Here is a 20016-nt window from a genome sequence, read left to right as displayed (position 1 = left end):
AGAGTGGTATTAGTACCTCCCTTGATCTTGATGGAGCTCTGGAATGGAGCTGTAGCATTTTATAGGCATAAACTGGTGAGAAGCCTTCTTAATATTAATAATCTCTGATCTTATTCCAGGCTCTATCTCCACGATCTATTGTAGAGTTTTTCAAACCGACCAACTTAAAGTTGGTCGGACTTCAACTCCTGGGATTGAAGCCGGCTGGGGAATTCTGGGAGTTGAAGTCCACCCAGCTTAAGGATGCCAAAATTGTGAGACATCATCCTATTGTAATTGTGTGGTTGCTTGAGGTAGCCCAAATCTTGACATAGTGCAAAACATGAAGAGGAAGCTTAGGATCTCGTCCTGTGATTGGCGTAAGGTGGATTGGAATCAATTTCAGTTAATTGCTTTCTGAGCAGGCTGTCTTAGATCATCCAACATTTCAGGCAAACCAGAGTCTCAGCCACCTAAGACAAATTGTCCAAATTTTTAGCCCCAAAGAAAAACACTTTCTCATCAATACGAGCAACTGACACTACGTCCTGGGTAAATAATAAAAACGACCTTTGTGATTAATCCTATGGTTAGCACTGTTGCATACCAGGGCTCGTCTCTAATGCATGATGATGAAAGCGAAGGAATCAGATTCAATTTTGGTCTCTTAAGGAGATCCAATTCTGCAGACTTTCAATCGGCCTCCCTCTTCCAATTCGGTTGTAACTGAATAAACGCAGCCAATAAAAACAGAATCACAGAGATGGATGTGGAGTGAAAGAGCAGAAATTACTTTGTTAGTGTCAACAAGCTTTCAAAGAACCGCCTTTGATATCTTTCATTTGAAAGGCAAAGAGGAAACGCTTTCTAAAGCAATTCCTTTTATTTTGGGAAAACACTCGGAAAAGCATCACCTCTTTCCATTATCAATTCTCTCTTTGGGGAAATGGTGTCTGTTAAAAGTTCATTTCTTTTTATTCTTATTATTCTTATTATTTTTAGGGTTTTGTTGCACTATTTTGTGCTATTGTTTCCAAACTGTTTGCTTAAAGAAAAGAGAGAGCTGCACTAACTTGTAGAGCTGCATGGCTGGGTCCTTAATTCAAGTTGATGGGGAAAAAAATCTTCACTTCTGGCAAAACATCCAGATAGCTTTAAAATCGGCTGGAGAAAAAGAAAAAGAATTGGTTGGCTTGGTCTTCTTCTGAGATATTTTTTTTCCCCAACCTCCCAAGCCAGCCAACAGCCCTGGAATTCCTTGGTAGATGCTAATCATATATGAACCACATCACATTGTGCATAGTTTTCTGATATCTGCATGGTTCTGCATGCCGATTGATGGCACCGATACCTTATTGAAAAGGCAAACAAGATACAGATGGTCCTTGACTTATAACGGGCTGCTAAGTGACTGCTTGAAGATATGACGGAGCCCCCCAAAGCTACTCATGATCCAATTCTGAAGTTCTGATAACCAGGGTCCCCTCCTGGTCATGTAACTGCATGCTGGGCACTGGGTGTTTGGCTTTTTGGATTCATGGCTGTTTGGATTCTCCTGCAATCACTTTTATAACATTTTTTGGCATTTAAATGCTGTTTTTTAGCCAAAAGTGTCCCATTGTGAACAATTGGGTCGTTTTACGACTGCTGGAAAAAAAGAGGAGGAGGAGGAGGAGGAGGAGGAGGAGGAGGAGGAGGAGGAGGAGGAGGAGAGGAAGACTGTGGAGGAGGTCTTGGTGCTCTCTGAATTTAGTGGTTTTCTTGCCGATGTTTCATGACCCAATTACGTAACATCATCGCTACTATGATGATGAAAACCTCACCTCCTTTTAGCACTGCTGATGTTACCTAGTTTGGGTCATGGAATGTCTTCGAGAAAACCAGCAAGCTCAGAGAGAACCAAACATCAGAAACAGAGTACTCCTCCATTTGGGTTTACGGGCATAATACCTGAGTGGTACTGATTTTTTTTTTTGCTTGTTTATACAAGCTTGTTAAATATTCAAGGTCTCTTCTAGAGGGACCAACTTATTAGCATAACAGCTGGAAACTAATCAAGGAGAGAAGCAACCTAGAACTAAGGAAGAATTTCCTGACAAGGAGAATAATTAATCAGTGGAACAACTTGAAGTTGTATTATGCTCCAACACTGGAAGTTTTTAAGAAGAGATTGGACAACCATTTGTCTAAAATGGTATAGGATTTCCTGCCTAAGCAGGGAGTTGGACTAGAAGACCTCCAAGGCCCTCCCAACTCTGTCATTCTCTATTCTATATCCAGCTGTTTACCTTTTTCTAAAATTAAGATCAGATGAAAGAACACCGAGAGCTTCTATCACCATGATCTTGTAAAGAACCAGAGTAGTAGATGGGGTAGATCCTTTTTTTTTTTCTTTTGCACAGAAGTTATCCCACATTTCTAATTTTAGTAGAAGGGAGCAAAGTTAAGGCACAGTGACCTACAGTATTTGCAAAGCAGTAAACCTAGTAAATCTTCCAAGATATTTCGGGAGAATAATATAGAGCTTGGAGAAGAAGAAAGACTGTGATCTGAGTACAGAGGATATGCTTACCTTCCCGGTTATTTAATGATAGTGACAGCACATTTTTTTTTCTTTCCCTTTTTAACGAAGACTGGTTAGGAAAGAAAAGGAAAAAAAGGTGAAATTGTATGTGAAAGGATTCTGGGCTTAGTTGTAGAACTGCCACCATTCTTGGTCCAAACTGTGATCAGAAGTCTTTTGAAAAAATAAAAGTGCTTCCTTTCTCCCTCTTCATCCTACTATTTTGCTTCAGTAGGTCCTATTCAACCGATCAATACAATGAAATAATTACACTTACCTGTTCAGCTCTGAAAACCAGCCGAATTTGGTGATGAAGTGTTGCAATTTCTTCTAAAAATACACAACCACTTAATTAAGACCTATCAAGTAGATCCAACCCACCCCTATTTGTCCATAACGTTCACAAGGCGGGGGATCATTATGTCTACATCTCTAGGGCCTGGAGAAGCTACGGCTGAAGAGTTGAGAGAAATGGCACCTTCTCTCCAGATTCATTTCTTAGATCCTTCGGGTCAGCTTTTATTTAATCACCAGAAATGGAGTTTGTGTTTGACTGGTTGATCTCCCTCCCTTTATGTCTGAGATCCAAAATGCCAGTCTTGAAAACTGGAACTCTAGCTATCATGGGGCGGGAGGCCTTAGCCATGAAGACCAGCTGGATGACTTGTGGCCAATCACTAGGAGACAGTGAGTTCTAGTCCTGCCTTAGTCATGAAAGCTGGCAGGGTGACTTTGGGCCAATCACCAGGAGACAGTGAGTTCTAGTCCTGCCTTAGCCATGAAAGCCAGTTGGGTGACTTTGGGCCAATCACCAGGAGACAGGGAGTTCTAGTCCTGCCTTAGTCATGAAAGCCGGTTGGGTGACTTTGGGCCAATCACCAAGAGACAGGGAGTTCTAGTCCTGCCTTAGTCATGAAAGCCAGTTGGGTGACTTTGGGCCAATCACCAGGAGACGGGGAGCTCTAGTCCTGCCTTAACTGTGAAAAGCCAGCTGAGTGACTTTTGGCCAGTCATTCTTTCTCAGACTAACCCATCTTACAGGGTTGTTGTAGTTGGAAAAAAGAGGAGGAGGAAGGTATGCTGGCTATGTTCACCGCATTGTTTATAAAAATAATAAAGGCAGGATACAAATAAGTAAACTAAATACTATTGTTAATAATTGCTTACGTTCAGGTGTCACATTCCAGCTTCAGTTGATTTCTGAGTTATGACCCGTGGAACAGTCTTCACCAGAAAGGAAGACGGAGCAAGAAGGTCCTTACATGAGAGCAGAGGAAACCTCCTTTGAGGGACCCTTCCAGCTTTACTGGAGAGTAATTGCTTCCCAGGACCTGAGTATTTGAAGAAGGAAGAACCGTGAGGCTCACCACATGCGTGCTTTCCTCCCATTGTTGAAACTGGAGGAAAACATTCTGACAGAAAAGCCATTATTACCACAACCACTTGCCTTTTCCCACATCACAGCAACGTGGGTCCCTTTCAGAGCAGAGGTTGGTCCTTCTCTTCAGGCCCTGAGCTGGGAAAAGGTTTTAGAATGCCAGGTGTGCAGAGTTACTCCCTGAGGGGACAGTTCCAAGTAAGGTGGAACCACTTCGCTTCTTCTAGAAGTTGGGAATCACGGTCCTTTGAAACCTGTCCTATCCACAGAAATACCGTTGGTATTCTGCCTTAATTTAGGTGAACGAATTGCTGCTTAATTCAAAAGGATGGAATTTGTTTCTTGGAAGAAAGAAAGAAATAAAGAAAGAAAGAAAGAAATAAATAAATAAAGAAAGAAAGAAAGAAAGAAAGAAAGAAAGAAAGAAAGAAAGAAAAGAAAAAAGAAAGAGAGAAAGAGAAAGAAAAAGAAAGAGAATAAGAAAGAAAAAAGACAGAAAGAAAAAAGAGAAGGAAGAAAGACAGAGAAAGAGAGGGAGAGAGGGAAAAAAGAGAAAGAAAAAGAAGAAAGAAAAAAAGAAAGGAAGAGAGAGAAAGAAAGAAAAAAGAAAGGAGAGAATAAGAAAGAAAAAAGACAGAAAGAAAAAGGAGAAGAAAGAGAGAGAAAGAGAAGGAGACAGAGAAAAAGAGAAAAAGAAGAAAGAAAAAGAGAAGGAAGAGAGAGAAAGAGAGAGAGAGAGAAAAGAGAAGAGAAAGAAAAAAGAAAGAACGAGAGATGAAGAGAGAGAGAAAGAAGAAGAAGAAGAAGAAGAAGAAGAAGAAGAAGAAGAAGAAGAAGAAGAAGAAGAAAGAAAGAAAGAAAGAAAGAAAGAAAGAAAGAAAGAAAGAAAGAAAGAAAGAAAGAAAACCCAGACGACATTAAAAAAGCATAGTTTTATTTTTAAAAAATTCTTTTAAATCATATTCCAAAGTGGTTAAAATGGTCCGGTTTTGATCATTTATGGGATTTTCAAAGAGGACGGGGAAGAAATCAAAGCAAACTCATCAGCTCCATGTCTTAAAGTGTTGATTGTCTTGAAAAAAAAAAAAAACCCCAAACCCGAAAGACATTCACATGTACATCCATTCTACCCTGATAAAGAGAAAAATACCCCCAGTTCACTGCCTTGTGTGCTGCCCAGAGTCACGTCGGGGCTGGTGTCCACGCGAACCTTGATGGGCCACTGAATTCGGGGTCAATGCTCCTTTCCTCGGGTGCTAGACGAACGAAGAGAAACCTGTCACTGGAGTCCTTGAGCCCGAAGTGGGCTGCCCTGTCGGGGTGTAGACCCCTCCTGAACTCTGCGTCGTGATGACAGTCTGGAAGTAAGGTTCGGTCTCGCTGGTCACCCGCTCCTCGTATCTGTAGGGTGTCGAATGCTTTGTGCCCTTCTGCTGGCGTTTCCACGAATTGTAGTAGCTCGGGTCGCTCATGTAGTGGTTGACGAACGAATGCTTTGGCAGCTCATCTTCATAGTCGGAATCCGTCCCCTGTGAGTGGAGAGAGAGAGAGAGAGAAAAGGACCTGTTAAATGTCTTGGTCGTGGTGTGCTCCGTGCGACCGTCGTTTTTGGGGAACGGTGGATCTCTAGGTTGGAGGACGGAGAGGCAGCTCTACTACAGGTTGTGGAGAAGAAGGCAAAAGATGGCAACTCCATGAAACGCCAAGGTGCGGGACACGAGAGAGCACGGCGCAGGAATTGGGAGGCACGTGAAGCAAAGAGGCGCCATGCCTTACCTTCAGGGTAGGAGGAAAGACAGGGGTTTGTCTCTTCCACCCTGTCTTGATCTTCTTCAGGTCTCTCGCAGGTGTGGATTAGGACACTTAGCATACTGAGCTGAATCTCGTGTGTGTTTTTGGGACGTGGATCTCAACATCCTTAGAAGGACCACAATCTCCCCTTGAGTTGATCCCTGCAACTGGACTCATCATCCTCTTTTAACAACCCCATAATCCCTTGCGGGGGTGGAGTCTGGGCAGCTGAATGGAGCTAGCAGAGCGTTTTAATGGCCGGATGCCCTTCCCGTGGCCAATGCGGAGTTTTGCTCACTGTATATATTCTAAGGGTGCCCAGAGAGAGAAATATCTGTCTCTACCCAGGATCAAACTCACAGCCTCCTGATTGTGAAGAGAGAGGTCCACCTCTAGGCCATCACCCCACTCCGTCCCTCCAACTGGACTGACCAGAGAAATATTGAAGGCGGGATGTTCTCTGGAACTTGGTTTCCAGCTAGGTTGCTTCGGGAGGAACTCATATGAACCAGTGGTGGGATTCAAAAGAATTACTACTGATTCTGTGGGCGTGGCTTGGTGGGCATGGCAGGGGAAAGTTACTGCAAAATCCCCATTCCTTCCCCAGCCCGCTAACCTGCTTTCCAGCTCCGTTCTCCTGCACGGGGCAACCAAAGGAGATCCAGCTGATCAGCTGGGACTGGATGGGAGGCAGAGAAGAGATGGTGGAGGGGTCAGTCAGAGGGGGTATTTGCCGGCTCTCCGAACTACTCAAAATTTCTGCTACCGGTTCTTTAGAACCGGTCCGAACCGGCTGACTATCACCTCTGATATGAATGTCCTCCGTGAGTCTCATTTCTCTTTTAAAAGGGATTCTGTCAAACGTATCACATCTAAACTGTTTTGGTTTGATTCCCTCAGGGGTTTGAGTCCAACGGTTAGATCCTAGAATGGTTTCTCCGCTCCCTCGGAACCGCATTCAAATCCAACCCATGGGGGCCCATTTCGGATATATTCCTCCCACCACCACCAGAGTGGCATTTGGACGGTCCGGGAGGCCCCCCCCCCCCTTTATTTATTATCTTTTTAAGTGTGACATTCTCTATTTTATCTGTTGTTAAAAACACATTTGAGAACTCTGAATCTGAACGATACAGTTTGAGATGCATAAAATCAATTTTTGCTATGCAGCTGCCGGTATAATGAGAATTCTACCTGGCGCTTTGAGCGGCGACAGGAGTCCACCAGATAAGAAAAAGGAGGCAAGCTGAAGGGGAGCGGAGGGTGCGTGTGTGTGTGTGTGTGTGTGTGTGTGTGTGTGTAGGAAACTGGCAAGCAAATTAGGAATTATAGCCACTTGAAAAGAGCTGCAGGGAATCGGAGGGGGAGTGTTATCCGTAATCTCCCCTCCCCGTGGCAAAAACGGCCCATTCAGCTGTTCCTCCCAAACCAAAGGATGTTAAAGCGATATCTGACTCTGTTTAGTTTACAGGCCCAGCAGGGAAATGGCAGAAGGGAAATGACAGGAACAATGAATTCCATCCTGATTAGAAATGTCTATTTTTGTATGCATCGCTATTCAAAGAGAGATCCAGCCACCCAAAGAGGCTAAAACTAAGCGATTTGCTTTTTGTTCTACTTGGTGACGTCTCCGTGCTATTATTAATAAGATATACACGGCCAAAGCTTTGGCTTGAAAGGCGGAGTGGAATCGATGCAGGGAGTCCTCAAGTTACAACCTTCCTATTTACAAGTCAGAACTTGAGGAAGCTTCTTGGATGAGAAGCGAAACGTCTTCAAGGGAAAAAAAAACAAAGAGAGTCCAGTCGCCTTTCGAAAAAGTGCCTTCGGGACAGCCACGACCTGGATGGCTGAGAATCTCCGTGACAGTTCGTTTGCAGCAAGTCCTTGACTTGCCACCACAATTGAGCCCAAAATGTATGTTGCCAAATAAGACATTTGTTAAGTGAGTTTTGCCCCATTGTATGACCTTCCTTGTTACATTTGTTAAGTGAATCACTGCAGTTGTTAAATGAGTCATGTTGTCAACTAAAAAAAAAAAAAATACTCCTTGGTCTTTTTAGCTGTCAGCAGGAAAGAAGTGGGGGAAAGCAGTGCATTCCTTAAATGCTTCAGATAAATGCTAGGCAGCCGAAGCTGTTGGCACGCAAAATTATTACTGGAGAGCATGATAGATTACTCTTGGCTTTAGATGTGTCCCATTGGAGAATATACATTGAGGGGGTGGGGAGAAGACCAGGGTCAAGGGTGAAATGAATGATGTGTCAAAAGTCAGCTGCAATCAGGAAACACCGACATGTCAACTCCTCATAAATAATCTTTTTTATTTTGAGAGATGCGGCTAGAGACTTGTGATTTGAATGGGAATACATGTTGGAACCCTGTAGTTGTTTAGTGAATCTGGCTTCTCCATTGACTTTCCTGGTCATAAGGTCGCTAAAGGGGGAATCACGTCACAAGTGTGGTTATAAGCCATGAATTACCTGTAATCCAGTAACCAAAGGAAACCAGTAGGGATTGCCAGCTCCCCAGGTGGGTTATCTCTCCATTCTGTAACAAGCTGTCCTTCAGAAATGGTCAATCCCATGTAAGTGTCTTGAGAACAGAAGCTTTTACAAGACTAGGATGTCCCTCTTGGATTCAAACAGAGTCCAGGAGTGAAAAGGGGCCTTTGGGGGGGTCACAGTATGGGGTCCCCTCCCAGTGGAAGATGGGAAAAGCTAAATGGATGAAGATATAGCAGGTAAGAATTACACCTGGCTTACAGACCTCCGGATGGGTCGGAATTGGCCCTGTAGGCATCAAACTTGGGGCTGATGGTCTACCACAGGGGTGTCCAATCTTGGCAACCTTAAGACCTGGGGACTTCAACTCCCAGAATTCTTCAGCCAGCTTGAAATGGTGAGGCAGGCAGTCTAGGGGATTCTGGGAGTTGAAGACCCCAGGTCTTAAGCTTGCCAAGGTTGGACGCCCCTAGTCTACCATCTCCCTAGTGCTTCTGAACAAGGCTGATTAGCAATATCAGTTCCAAGCATTGGGCATGCTCAGGGACCCCGAGCATCTCCAAATTTTTCTCTGAGGCCCCTTTCATTATTTCCCAAATGGTCTCCGTCCCGGCTTATGGCTCAAAAGGAGCACATTCCTTTTAATGTCTTCAAACTATTGACTAAGTGGCAATGCAGCAGGGCCGTTTCATCTCGGCGGTTGCAGCAAGGTCTTAATCGCTGCATCCTCCCGACGGTTGCCAGGGCAACAGCATCGGCCCGGAATTTGATTGGGCACTCAGGTAGATTGGAAATTGACCAGCCAAGGTGCACGGATGCCTGGGCAACCACAAAAACAGAGAAAATGCCCCACTATATATATATAGATATATATATATATATGCGAGCGGACAAATTGGAGCGCCCCAGGCTGGTTTCGCTTAAAGCTGGCATTGTGGGGAATTTCAAAAGCGTGGCAGCTGTCAAATTTCTGTTGGAAACAGGCTGAGCAAAAGAATTGGGTACCCTTTTTCTTTCTGATAGCTTGAAAAGGCATCAGAAGAGGAGGCAAAAAGAGAGGAAAAAAACTCTGGATGGTTTCCATTTCCTCTCTTCAGCCTTTCCTTTCCTAGGACGGATAAATTCTACAATTGCAGGAAGTCCAACCTTCATCAAAATACAAGAACCTGGTAGTTTTGGCTCCTTAATCAAGCCCCCAATGTATTTACTTTGGGGGTCCATGCTCTTAGGTGGTCTGGAGCAGAAGAGGCTTAATGAAATGCAGTCTGCGGCCAGACACGCCTGATCTTCAATAATAATATTAATATGATTTTTTTCCACCTCTCTCTCTCCTCTCTCTCTTTCTGTCTCTCCATCTTTCTCCTTTCTCTTTCTCCCCCTCTCTCCTCTTTCTGTCTCTCTCCTCTCTGTCTGTCTGTCTCTCTCTGTGTCTCTCTTTCTCCTCTCTCTCTCTGTGTCTCTCTCCCTCTTTCTCCTTTCTCTCTCTTCCCCTTTTTCTCCCCGCTCTCTCTCCCTTTCTCCACTCTCTCTGTCTCTCTCTTTCTGTCTCTCTCTGTGTCTCTCATCTTTCCACTTGATGGAAAAGAGCATTATTGATGTGATTAGCTTGGCCTCGTTAAAATTCAGCTTGCAGGGGTTCCAAAATGTTTGCCCGCCGTCACTGCCAACTTTTGACAGGAGGGCAAAACTTGCAAGAGACCTTCGGAAGGTGCGGGAGAAAGCTACACGCCCACCTCTCACAGGCACCCGGCTTCAACAGAACTATTTTTGGGTGGGAGGGGGGAAATTGAAGGATGAAAGAAGCAGGCAGGCAGGGGAATTGTTGTCCAGTGTCAATCCTTTGAATGCTCTTGGTCAGCGCTCCCTCTGCGTATTTCCCTTCAAACTGGACTGATTTCGGTTTCCAAGCACGGAGAAGAGAAATCCGATTCGGGATTTTCCAATTTGCATTTTTCCTAGAGCAACTATTTCCCCCACCTTACAGGTAAATACAGGAAATCCTCAACGTACGACTATGAATTGAGCCCAAAATTCGTGTTGCTAAGTGAGACATTGGTTAAGTGAGCTTGGCTCTCAAATTTATGACCTTTCCTGCCACAGTTGTTAAGTGAAGCCCTGCAGTGGCTAAATGAGTAGCGTAGTTGTTAAGTGAATCTGGCTTCCCCGTTGACTTTGCTGGTTGCAAAAAGGGGATCACAAGAGTTACTACACAGGTCATAAATTTAAGCGAGTTGCCAAGTGTCTGAATTTTCATCACGTGACCACAGGGCTGCTGCAATGATCATACGTGTGGAAAATGGTCACAAGCCAGCTTTTTCAGCAATGTTGTACCTTTGGACAGTCACTAAATGGTCTGTTATAAGTTCGAGGACTACCTGTACAGGCAGGCATGTCCAGACACCTGCAGTCAGACAAATCAGCATTCTGCTCTCAAAACCTCTGAGTCTCCACCAAATTATTTATATGTGTCTACATGCATCATAACTCCAGACAGTTTCTGGAGTCTTATTGCTTTTTAAAAACATTTTGGAGTCAGGGTCAGCACGTCATGGATGTGTAGAAAAGTATCTATCTTGTGGAGAGGTCTTTTTTTTTTTTTTAAAGGATTAAAATCTGAAGGGAAAGCAGACTAAGAAGACTTTGGCCTTGAATATTCTGGAGCTCAATCATATCTTCTATGGTGAAAGTTCCATCAAAGAAGAATTATTCTCTTGACAAGCTGAGATAAGTTTGGCTTCTCCAGGAGGAGCACCCGCCAAGTTCTGCAGAGATGTGAGTTTTCTCCTTCCACAATAACAATAAAAAGATTGGAATCCTTGGATAAGCCAAAGTTAGTTTCCCCTCCTGATACCCAAGGAGAGCAGAAAAAAAACAATTCACATCCATCCTAAATAAGTTGAAAAAAATCCAACGTTGTTTTAAATAAAGGAAAAAAGGAAGGTTGACTTGGCTCTTTCTCCAGAGTGAACCGAAGAAGTTCTAACCATTCTTTTCTACTACCTTAGTAGTGACTATTCATACTTCCTCCGGAACTGAGTCACGGGAAACCAGCCAACACGGAAGGTCTAATGGGGACAGGCTGGATAATGGGGGCAGATGTCACCAGTGATGAGATTCAGCCGGTTTGCACTGGTTCGGGGGAACTGGTTGTTAATTTTCTGAACAGTTTGGTGAACTGGTTGTTGGAAGAAATCATTAGGGCGGAGAACCGGTTGTTAAAATTATTTGAATCCCACCACTGGTTGTCACAAAACCAGGGCTGTGTTTGTGCCAAAAATTCCTCTCGGGGACCGTTATGGGTTATGGCCTTCTTGACACCACGGGCAAGGAAAGGCTTTAATGAGAGAACAGACATCGTTGGGTGACCCCTCTTCCGCTCTTGGCTCAGACCACAGAAGTCATCTTGGCCAGAGGTTGGGTCTTAACGCTCTCTTGGGCAAGTGGAACTCCTGACATGAATATCAAAAGTGACCCAGCCACATTGCACGGCCTGTAATGGCAGGTTTTAATTCCAGGGTGTCACACAGAGAAGAACAGAGCCACTGTGAGTGTAATCGCAAGATAATGTTGTCACTCCCCAGTGGCTTGGTCAGGGGGCAGGCAAAAGCAGCAAGCTGCCAAAGATAATTAACAGGAGGTGAAAGGCAGGTGACCAGGAGGACGCCTCAGCAGAAACACCGCCGAGAAGACAATTAATCTTCTCTCTCGGGGCCTCCATGCCTGATCCTGGTTCTTCCTGGATTCTCCTTGTCAAAGAACTAAGCTTGTAATATTTTTGCTGTCATTGCTGCTTTCCCTGATCTCTCACGTTAGATTAGAGCTTAACAGGTTTTCAGTAGGGGTGTTGGAGTTCACGATAGACATTTTTCTTGGTGGACACCAGATTTCCCAACATCAGCTGCCTTCTGGCCCTTGGGCGTGGGCCTTTTCCTGATTACAAACACCAGGAGAAAAAGGTTGTGGAAGGAGAAAAAAAAGAAAGGAAAACAAATGCTGCATTGTGCTTCAGGGAAAGCCACAAAGTGTTGGTAGGAGGCTGAGAAGGTTACTCTTCTCTGGTTCCTTCACTTTTCCTCCCCTTGTGGATAATGTTTTGATCAGATGTTAGGAAACATCCAGGAAGGAGTATGTGATAGAGTGAAGCTGACAGAAAAGCTAATTTAAATAGAAGATGGTTGGTGGTAAAGAAGACTTCTCAGAGCTTTTCAGAGCTTGCATTACCATTGGCCGCAAACTTCTAGGGGCCTTTTTAAAATGTCTTTAAATTAATACAGCCTCCTTGCTTTGGTCTATCATAAATATCGATAACTGCTATGTTTCACACTCAAAAGTAAGAGTATGGAGGCTTAAAATGAATGAGTTTTCTGTTTGCCTTCCTCAAAAACAGGGTCTATAATTTTCCATCAGAAAATTCTTCCTTCCTTCCTTCCTTCCTTCCTTCCTTCCTTCCTTCCTTCCTTCCTTCCTTCCTTCCTTCCTTCCCTTTCATTCCTTTCTACCTTCCTCTCTCTACTGCTCCTTCCTTCCTTCCTCCCCTCCTCCTCCCCTTCCCCTTCCTTCCTCCCTCCCCTCCCCCTTCCCTCCCCTTCCTTCCTTCCTCCCCCTAATCCTTCCCTTTCCTTTCCTCCCTCCGTCCTTCTTCCTTACTTCTTACCTTCTTCCTCCCTCACCCTTCCTTTCTTCCTCCCCCTCCTTCCTTCCTTCTTTCCTTCTTCTTTCCTTCCTTCCCCTTCTCCTTCCCTTCCCCTTCTTTCCTCCCTCCCTCTCTCCCCCTCTCCCTTGACACAGAAAGGACTTTCCTTGTCAACCTTACCCTGGGAGGAGGGATTGTGGGGAGCCTGGTGATGTCCTAACCTGTCAAAGTCTTTTCCTCCAAGAGCTTCAGCCCAGGAGGAACTTCTCGGCAAGAACACGAAGCAGGGGTCCCTAATCAACATGCCCCTGGCATTCACCTTGATTGATTGCATTTCCCTTTCACAATCTGGCATTTCAGATCCGGAGATAGAAATGCAGGCATTGTGTTGAGAAGGGAGGGTGTGTATGTGGGGGGTGGGGGGGTCGCCCTGCCTTGTCAACTTGAGGCTTTCAAGATAATATTGTGTTACATGGAAAAAAAATGGATTAAAATGGGAGTCGAAAAGAGACAGCAGCGAATCTTCCAAACTTAACAACCGAAAGATTCCCACCCTCGATGCTCCGTTATGGCTCCATCTGGCAGAAAGTGAAAGGAATGACCGCAGCTTGCTTGGAAGGAAGTGATGGCTACAACCAGATGTGAACTGTTCATGTCTGAGTTTCCTCAGAAACATCAGGCTACAAGAACATTTGGGTGACCAGAAACTCAACTGTAGTCCCAGTGGTGGGATTCAAATTGATTTACCACCGGTTCAGTGAGCGTGGCTAGGTGGGAGTGCTTTGCCTAACGCCCATGGCGTAGCTTTCTACATACCAGCTGAGACCTGAAGCGCCAATCAGGTGAGAGGATAAAGAAAAGGGCAGGAGTGGGTGGGAGGGTCAATCCTGCACTTTTCTCTTCATTCTCCTCTCAGCTGATCGTAGGAGCCTTTTTTTTAAAAAAACTACCAGTTTGGGCGAACCGGTCCAAACCGATACCACCACTGTCTAGTCCTTGTTTTGCAGACCAGGTCTGGCGGCCCTATCTAGAAGAAATGACTGTTTGATAGCCTCTGTTGGTCTTCACCTTCCAGGAAGATTCTATGCAAGGGGATCATAAGCTCTGTTTTTACCAGGACACGAGTGTTTGCGTTACGTGTCCCTGGATGCTTGCTAGTTCTAAAGTCTACATTTGCTGTGGCGAGTCTGATTTTGACTCACTAGCCCCACTCCTGCCAACGAAATAATCTGTTGTCAGAAACATTGTAGACGGTTGGCTGGCCTGGCAAGAGTTGGTTATGTGCTAGAACAGTGGTCGCCAACTGGTGGGCTGGGGACCACTGGTGGTCTGCGAGAAAATGTTGGTGGTCCTCAGAGAAATATCCCCTCCCAAAGCACCCCACAAAGCAATTAATCCAGGCTGCATGGAAACACAAGGCTGCGCCGCCCACATGGCCCTCCCACCTGCTGGCCTCCACCCTTCGGCCGAGCATAAACCTTACCTTGAGTAGACCCACGCGAGCTGGAACTGGAAGGTAAGACCAATGGTGGGAGAGGGAAATCCACTCCGGGGTGGCTTGCTGACGTTGGTGGGAAAGTCAGTCCCATATTCCAGAGCTGCAGGAGTCACAGGACTGGCTATTTGGTCATCCTGGAGCAGCTGCTCCTCCACCTGGGTGCACCGGACTGCCATGGATTGGAGGAGCTGCTCTGGGGTGACCGAAAGGCCAGTCCTGTGACTCCTGAAGTTCTGGAATATGGGACCGACTTTCCCACCAATGTCAGCAAGCCACCGTCAATAAAAATTCATATTAGTGGTCCGCGGGATTTAAAATTATGAATTTGGTGGTCCCTGAGGTCCAAAAGGTTGGTGACCACTGTGCTAGAGGGCACTAAGAGAATAAAGGGTGAAAAATTTCCAGAGTTATGGGATCTCCCTGAAACCACAATTGGTTAGATACAAAGCCATGGCCCAGTTGAGTAGAATAGTACCATCTTTCTGTCAATGATGCCCTCCTAAGTCTTACTTGATCTTCGGAATTTTTTTTTGTTTATTTTTAGTTTGGGTTCCTTTCCTTCTCAAGAGACCATAAGAAGCTGGTAGGGCCTTGCGGCCTTCTGTAAAGGTCTACCAGGCTGAAGATGGATTGTCCCTTTCTCTTCATCCTACTTCACCACTTCCTGATGTAACATGCCTATTTTAGTGGTAATCCCGAGCAAGCCTCCGCCATCTCATTTTAATCGGGTTCCTCCAACCAGCGGTGAACACACATGAACTCACTTCCGACTCTGAAGCATCCAAGGGTTTCTCGGTGAGGCCGATGCTTTCTGCCAAGACGGCTCCGTTGTACTTATTGCAAATGTCCTCATCCGAGTAATGCAAGCCTCCAGGGCTCGGGCGAGGGGGCGATCTGGAACCGGGAGAGGAAATCAAATTAAGATTGGGCTGGCTTTCGATTCTGCCTGATAGATAGAACACATTCGCCAACTCTCTCAACCGAGTATTGGTTACAGTAAAAGCTGCGCGGCCGAATTGTTTTCTTTCTGGAAAATAAGGTCCTTGTAAGCATTGATGATGATCTCTCTCTCTCTCTCTCTCTCTCTCTCTCTCTCTCTCACACACACACACACACACACCCATAAAGGAGAATATTTGTAGCTCAGGGTTGAAATGAGGTCTCTCTGGAGTTGGTTGGTTTCTTCCAGAAGTTTCATCACACAAACTAGGTAACATAATTAGTGCTCCTTCTCCTCCTCTTTCACTCTGCTCACCCCACTCCCTTCTAGCACTGATGATGTTACCTAGTTGGGTAATGAAACATCTGCAGGAAAGCAGCCAAGCTCAGAGTGCACTAAAGACCCCACATATATCTATCCACACTTCAAAATATTTCTGCAGAGAATCTGCCCAATCTGAAGCTAGATGAGAAAACCTCATGAACGTCACTGTGATTTTCCCTCCCACCAACTCCCTAATTTCACTTATATTTATGCTGCTGTGTGTTATCAATGTCATATAATCACGCTTTCCAATCTCCTGCAAATCTATGTGGCCCATGTGTCATAACAGAAATCTGTGTCCTTCTATGCCTTTGTAAGGCTTATTTAGATGATTCGCCAACTTTTATGGAGTTGACCAGATTTTGTGTGTCTTGATGAGGAAGTTAAAAACAGCTTAAACTCAACACTTTGTTGTCATGTTTGACAGCATGTATCAGACGTATCAGACCAGAGCAGGGTGAGGAACTACGGCTCCTTTAATGATTTGTGGAGTTCAATTCCCAGAATTCCTGAGCCAGCCAGAATTCTGGGAGTTGAAGTCCCCAAGTCATAAAAAGGCCATAGTTCCCCACCCTTGCAGAAGAGAATAGTGGTCTACGACAGTTCTGCAGACAACTCCAGAGTCAGCAGTTGGATTGACTTGACCAAAGACACTCAGATGAGTCTCAAACTTTTTGCCACAGGCAAGAAGGAAGCCATAAATGCAAGCTGTGACTGGCCACCGCAGCGCGAAGGAGACAGTGCCTTCACGTGTAGCTGTGGTCCTGAGCTTAGTTTTGTTTTGTTTTTAATCCACCAACCCTTGGAAGAGAATATGCATGACTAAGTTTTGTAAACCAAGGAGAATGGAATATAATGGACAAATATGAGATGATACGAATGCATGACTATAAAATATGGTTGTGAATATGTATAGAATTGTAGATAAATGTAGATAAATGTAAATAAAAATAATATGCAGCTAGCACTATACTAATATCATAAGGGAAGAAGGAAATTAACTGTTATGTGTATCTTTATACTATAGCTTGTATGGCCAAAATGATGGTCAAGAAAGCCACAAGGTGTTCAGTTGTTTTTAATGTTTATTCAATAAAATTTATTAATTAAAAAAAGAAAATGCAGTACTAAGCCTATCTTACTGGGTGTCTGCCTGGATTCCAGGTGCTGTGGTGCAGAGGTGGTAGCAATAGCAGTTAGACTTATATACCACTTTATAGTGCTTTACAGCCCTCTCTAAGCCATTTACAGAGTCAGCCTCTTGCCCCCAACAATTTGGGTCCTTGTTTTACCCACCATGGAAGGAGGGAAGGCTGAGTCAACCTTCAGCCTGGGGAGATTTGACCTGCCCAATTGTAGGCAGCTGGCTGCAACGGAAGTAGCTTGCAGTATTGCACTCTAACCACTGCACCACCGAAGCTTATTCAGCCGGTTCAGACCAGTTCTAGAGAACCGGTAGCAGAAATGTTGAGTAGTTTGGAGAACCGGCAAATCCCACCTCTGACTGGCCCTGCCCCCATCTATTCTCTGCCTCCCATTGAGTCCCAGCTGATTGGCTGGGTCTCCTTTGGTTGTCCTGCAGAGGAGAACGGAGCTGGAAAGTAGGTTAGTGGAGTGGGGAGGGAATGGGGATTTTGCGGTAACTTTCCCCTGCTCCACCCACCAAGCCACGCTCACCAAGCCATGCCCACAGAACCGATAGTAAAAAAATGTTTTTGAATCCCACCACTGTGTCTGGTGCCACCTCACCTGGTTCCGTTCTTCTTCAAGAAAGTATTTTTGACATTGAGATGCCGGCTGTTGAGTTCCAGAGACGTAAACCCCCCATTATCCAGAGTGACAGAGTCTTCCACGCCGGACACATTTTTCCCTGGGGACAAATTGCGACAGAATGAGCGAAGGCGTAGCCCTTTCTCTGGCTCTGGGTGAAAACAGAGGGGAAAAAAAAAAGAAACCCATCATTTTTGAGATAACTGTCAGGCACAAAGGATCAGGGACACACATTGTATTCCAATGAAGCTGATCTATACTTGCACGCAAGTATCCAATCAACTAATGACCAGCACTAAATTGGCATCAGATAAGGGTTGGCGGAATTCGAGAGGGGCTGGATTTGCAGCATTTGTGGCAACGTAAGGATGCTAAGCTGGTGACACACTTAACTCCACCCCCTGCTCTTCTCCTGCAATAATCATTTTTAAAAACAAAACAAAACAAAACATCAGCAGTAGAGGAGACGTTAGGACAACCTGTTCTGCAAATTCGTTATTGGAAGTGTTAAACAGAAGTATTAGACAAGACTTAGAAATAAAAGGAATGGAAATAAAAAGAAAAATACGAAGTATAAGCATTTGCAGATGACCTGGTATTTATCTTAGAAGAGCCATTAGAAACTGGCCTCAAGCTAATAGGAAAAATAGAAGAATGCAGAGAAGTTGCAGGACTGAAAATAAAGTTAAAAATAAAGTTAAAAATAACATTAGTTAAAAATCTTACAGGCAAGTTTTAACTTTTATTGAGGGAATTTCTTTTCTTTTATATAGCATGTGTTTTTCATTTGCCTGGGCCTTTGGGGACGGGTGAGAGAGAGAGAGAGAAAAAAACCAACCCTTTCCAATGAATATATGGATTTTTTTTCCCATCTAGCCAAGGAATCTAAAGCACAGATTAAAGCACTGATGTTTTCAGACTTAGCAGCTCCTTTCACCTTGGGTGTCCTAACAACACAGAATAGACTTTCAAATCCTGGCCCCATTCAAGACAGCTTAAAAGAAAAGCTCCATCGATTTCGGGGAGATTTGCCCCCAAGGAAGTAACTTGAGGATGATGGCTTTGCAACCCGAATCTGCTGGCGTTCACTGAGGAATTACTTCTGCTGAATTCACCGGGAATCAAATATGGTGAATGTGAAGCAAACTGGAGCGAGAAAGGCTTGGGACACCATTTAGAGATGGTGAAGCAAGTCATGACCTCCTTTCAGAGTGGATGAACACAATTATATATTTGAAACATCCTTTTGTCGTGTTTTTTTTTTTTAAAAAAGAAACCAGCAACAGCAGCACTGTTCTATAAACTGAAAACTAGAGTAGAAGCTTCTCTCGAATGGCCCTCTTAACTTTCAGGGGTGTTTTTGGTTTCTAAAGGAGAAAATGGTTTGAAAAGCCTCAAGTGGTATGATCTATTTTCCCATTCAGGGGAAAATGAGGAACTTCAAGACTATCTGGTGGAACCTCGAAGCATTCTAGATATCCTCCTGGAATCTCCATGGCACAATGGCTTTTAGGTTCCTGCACAGGTTCTCCAGAACCTATAAGATTTGGCCTAAATTCTGGAATATAAACCCTGGTTAGATCTAAGCTTCGATATTGTTAAAGAATACTCTCGTCCTTGGTCTGCCATCTTTTCCTGCTTCTTCAGGAAAGTTGTTCCTGCACATCTTCTCCTGCCGCACCACACAAAGTCTCTTGCAAAAGGTGAAGGACAGACGGCCCTTTGGTGTTTGTCCTCCACAGAGAGAGCTGCTTGCGCATGGCGCATAGGAATTGAAAATAGCATTTAGCTCGATAAAGTGCCATGCCATTCAAACATTTCCAATCCCAGAAGAATAATGATTTACTAATACTTGTTATAAGTGAATTTATTCCTGGGGGAGGCAGGTTTTTTTGGGGGGGGGAGGGGAGTGAATGAGAGAATATAAATCTTTGACTGCAAATTGTGGAGTTCTGAAGAAAGTTTTTCCGTATGGGTTTTTATCACCGGGTTAAAGAAATGCCGGGCACAACATCTCATACCACCTGTGCCAAACACCATAGTGGTCAACATCACCATTTTGCTTGCTTCTTGCTTGTTCTAAGTTTTGGCGTGTGTGTTTGTGTGTGTGTGTGTGTGTGTGAGTACAAAACACCCCCCCTCCCATTTTGCAGTCTCAAAGAGTTAACGTGCCTGTCTCACACATACACACAAATCCTGGTTATTGGAGAGACATGTGCTATTGGCAGCTTTTGAAAGGACTTTGTGTCTCAGGCGGAAAGGGCACAAAATTGATTTGCAAAGCTCCGAAAACACAGTTCGGGGGCTGGGCTATAAATATTTAAGCTCCCCCTGAAAGAGGCCAAGGTTGGATGACAGGTGGAAGTGAAAACCTGCAGGTATTATTAAAGGCACTCGGCAACAGAGAACACCACCCAAGGAATCTAAACAAGCACTTCAGCCTTCAGTGACGATAACCGAGGCACTTGGGATTAAGTCCGCAAGGCAAGGATGCTTATTTTTCAACGCGGTGGAAGTTCATTGGATAAAATGGAGGGTATTGTGTAGGGTTGGAGGCAGGGATCGGTCAGGCCAGGTGGCCCAACAGGACTTGGTTAGGAGATATTTATTTCCCAGTTTGTCACAGGCTGAGGACC

The 20016-nt window shown here is 44.6% G+C and overlaps 1 protein-coding gene across 2 annotated transcripts in view; it reads right to left on the bottom strand.

The window, feature by feature from the left end:
* Positions 1-4837: 4837 nt before the first annotated feature.
* SDK1 (sidekick cell adhesion molecule 1) overlaps positions 4838-20016 on the bottom strand; it is a 367483-nt gene continuing 352304 nt past the window's right edge. Inside the window, exons 43-45 of one of the 2 annotated variants that reach the window (XM_087912912.1) lie at positions 17360-17531; positions 15111-15240; positions 4838-5449 (exon numbers count right to left, since the gene is read on the bottom strand). In XM_087912912.1, coding sequence (XP_087769038.1) covers positions 5177-5449; positions 15111-15240; positions 17360-17531 — 575 coding nt within the window. In that variant the 3' untranslated portion in view covers positions 4838-5176. The remainder of the gene's footprint in view (positions 5450-15110; positions 15241-17359; positions 17532-20016) is intronic. The other variant, XM_087912913.1, reaches the window with a different exon arrangement.

The sequence above is a fragment of the Pseudonaja textilis genome, chromosome 14, assembly GCF_049901715.1.
Source record: "Pseudonaja textilis isolate UNSWEBS1 chromosome 14, rPseTex1.2, whole genome shotgun sequence".
Lineage (NCBI taxonomy): Eukaryota > Metazoa > Chordata > Lepidosauria > Squamata > Elapidae > Pseudonaja > Pseudonaja textilis.
The sequence above is the reverse complement of the archived record's forward strand: the minus strand, read 5'-3'. Positions and strand labels throughout refer to the sequence as shown.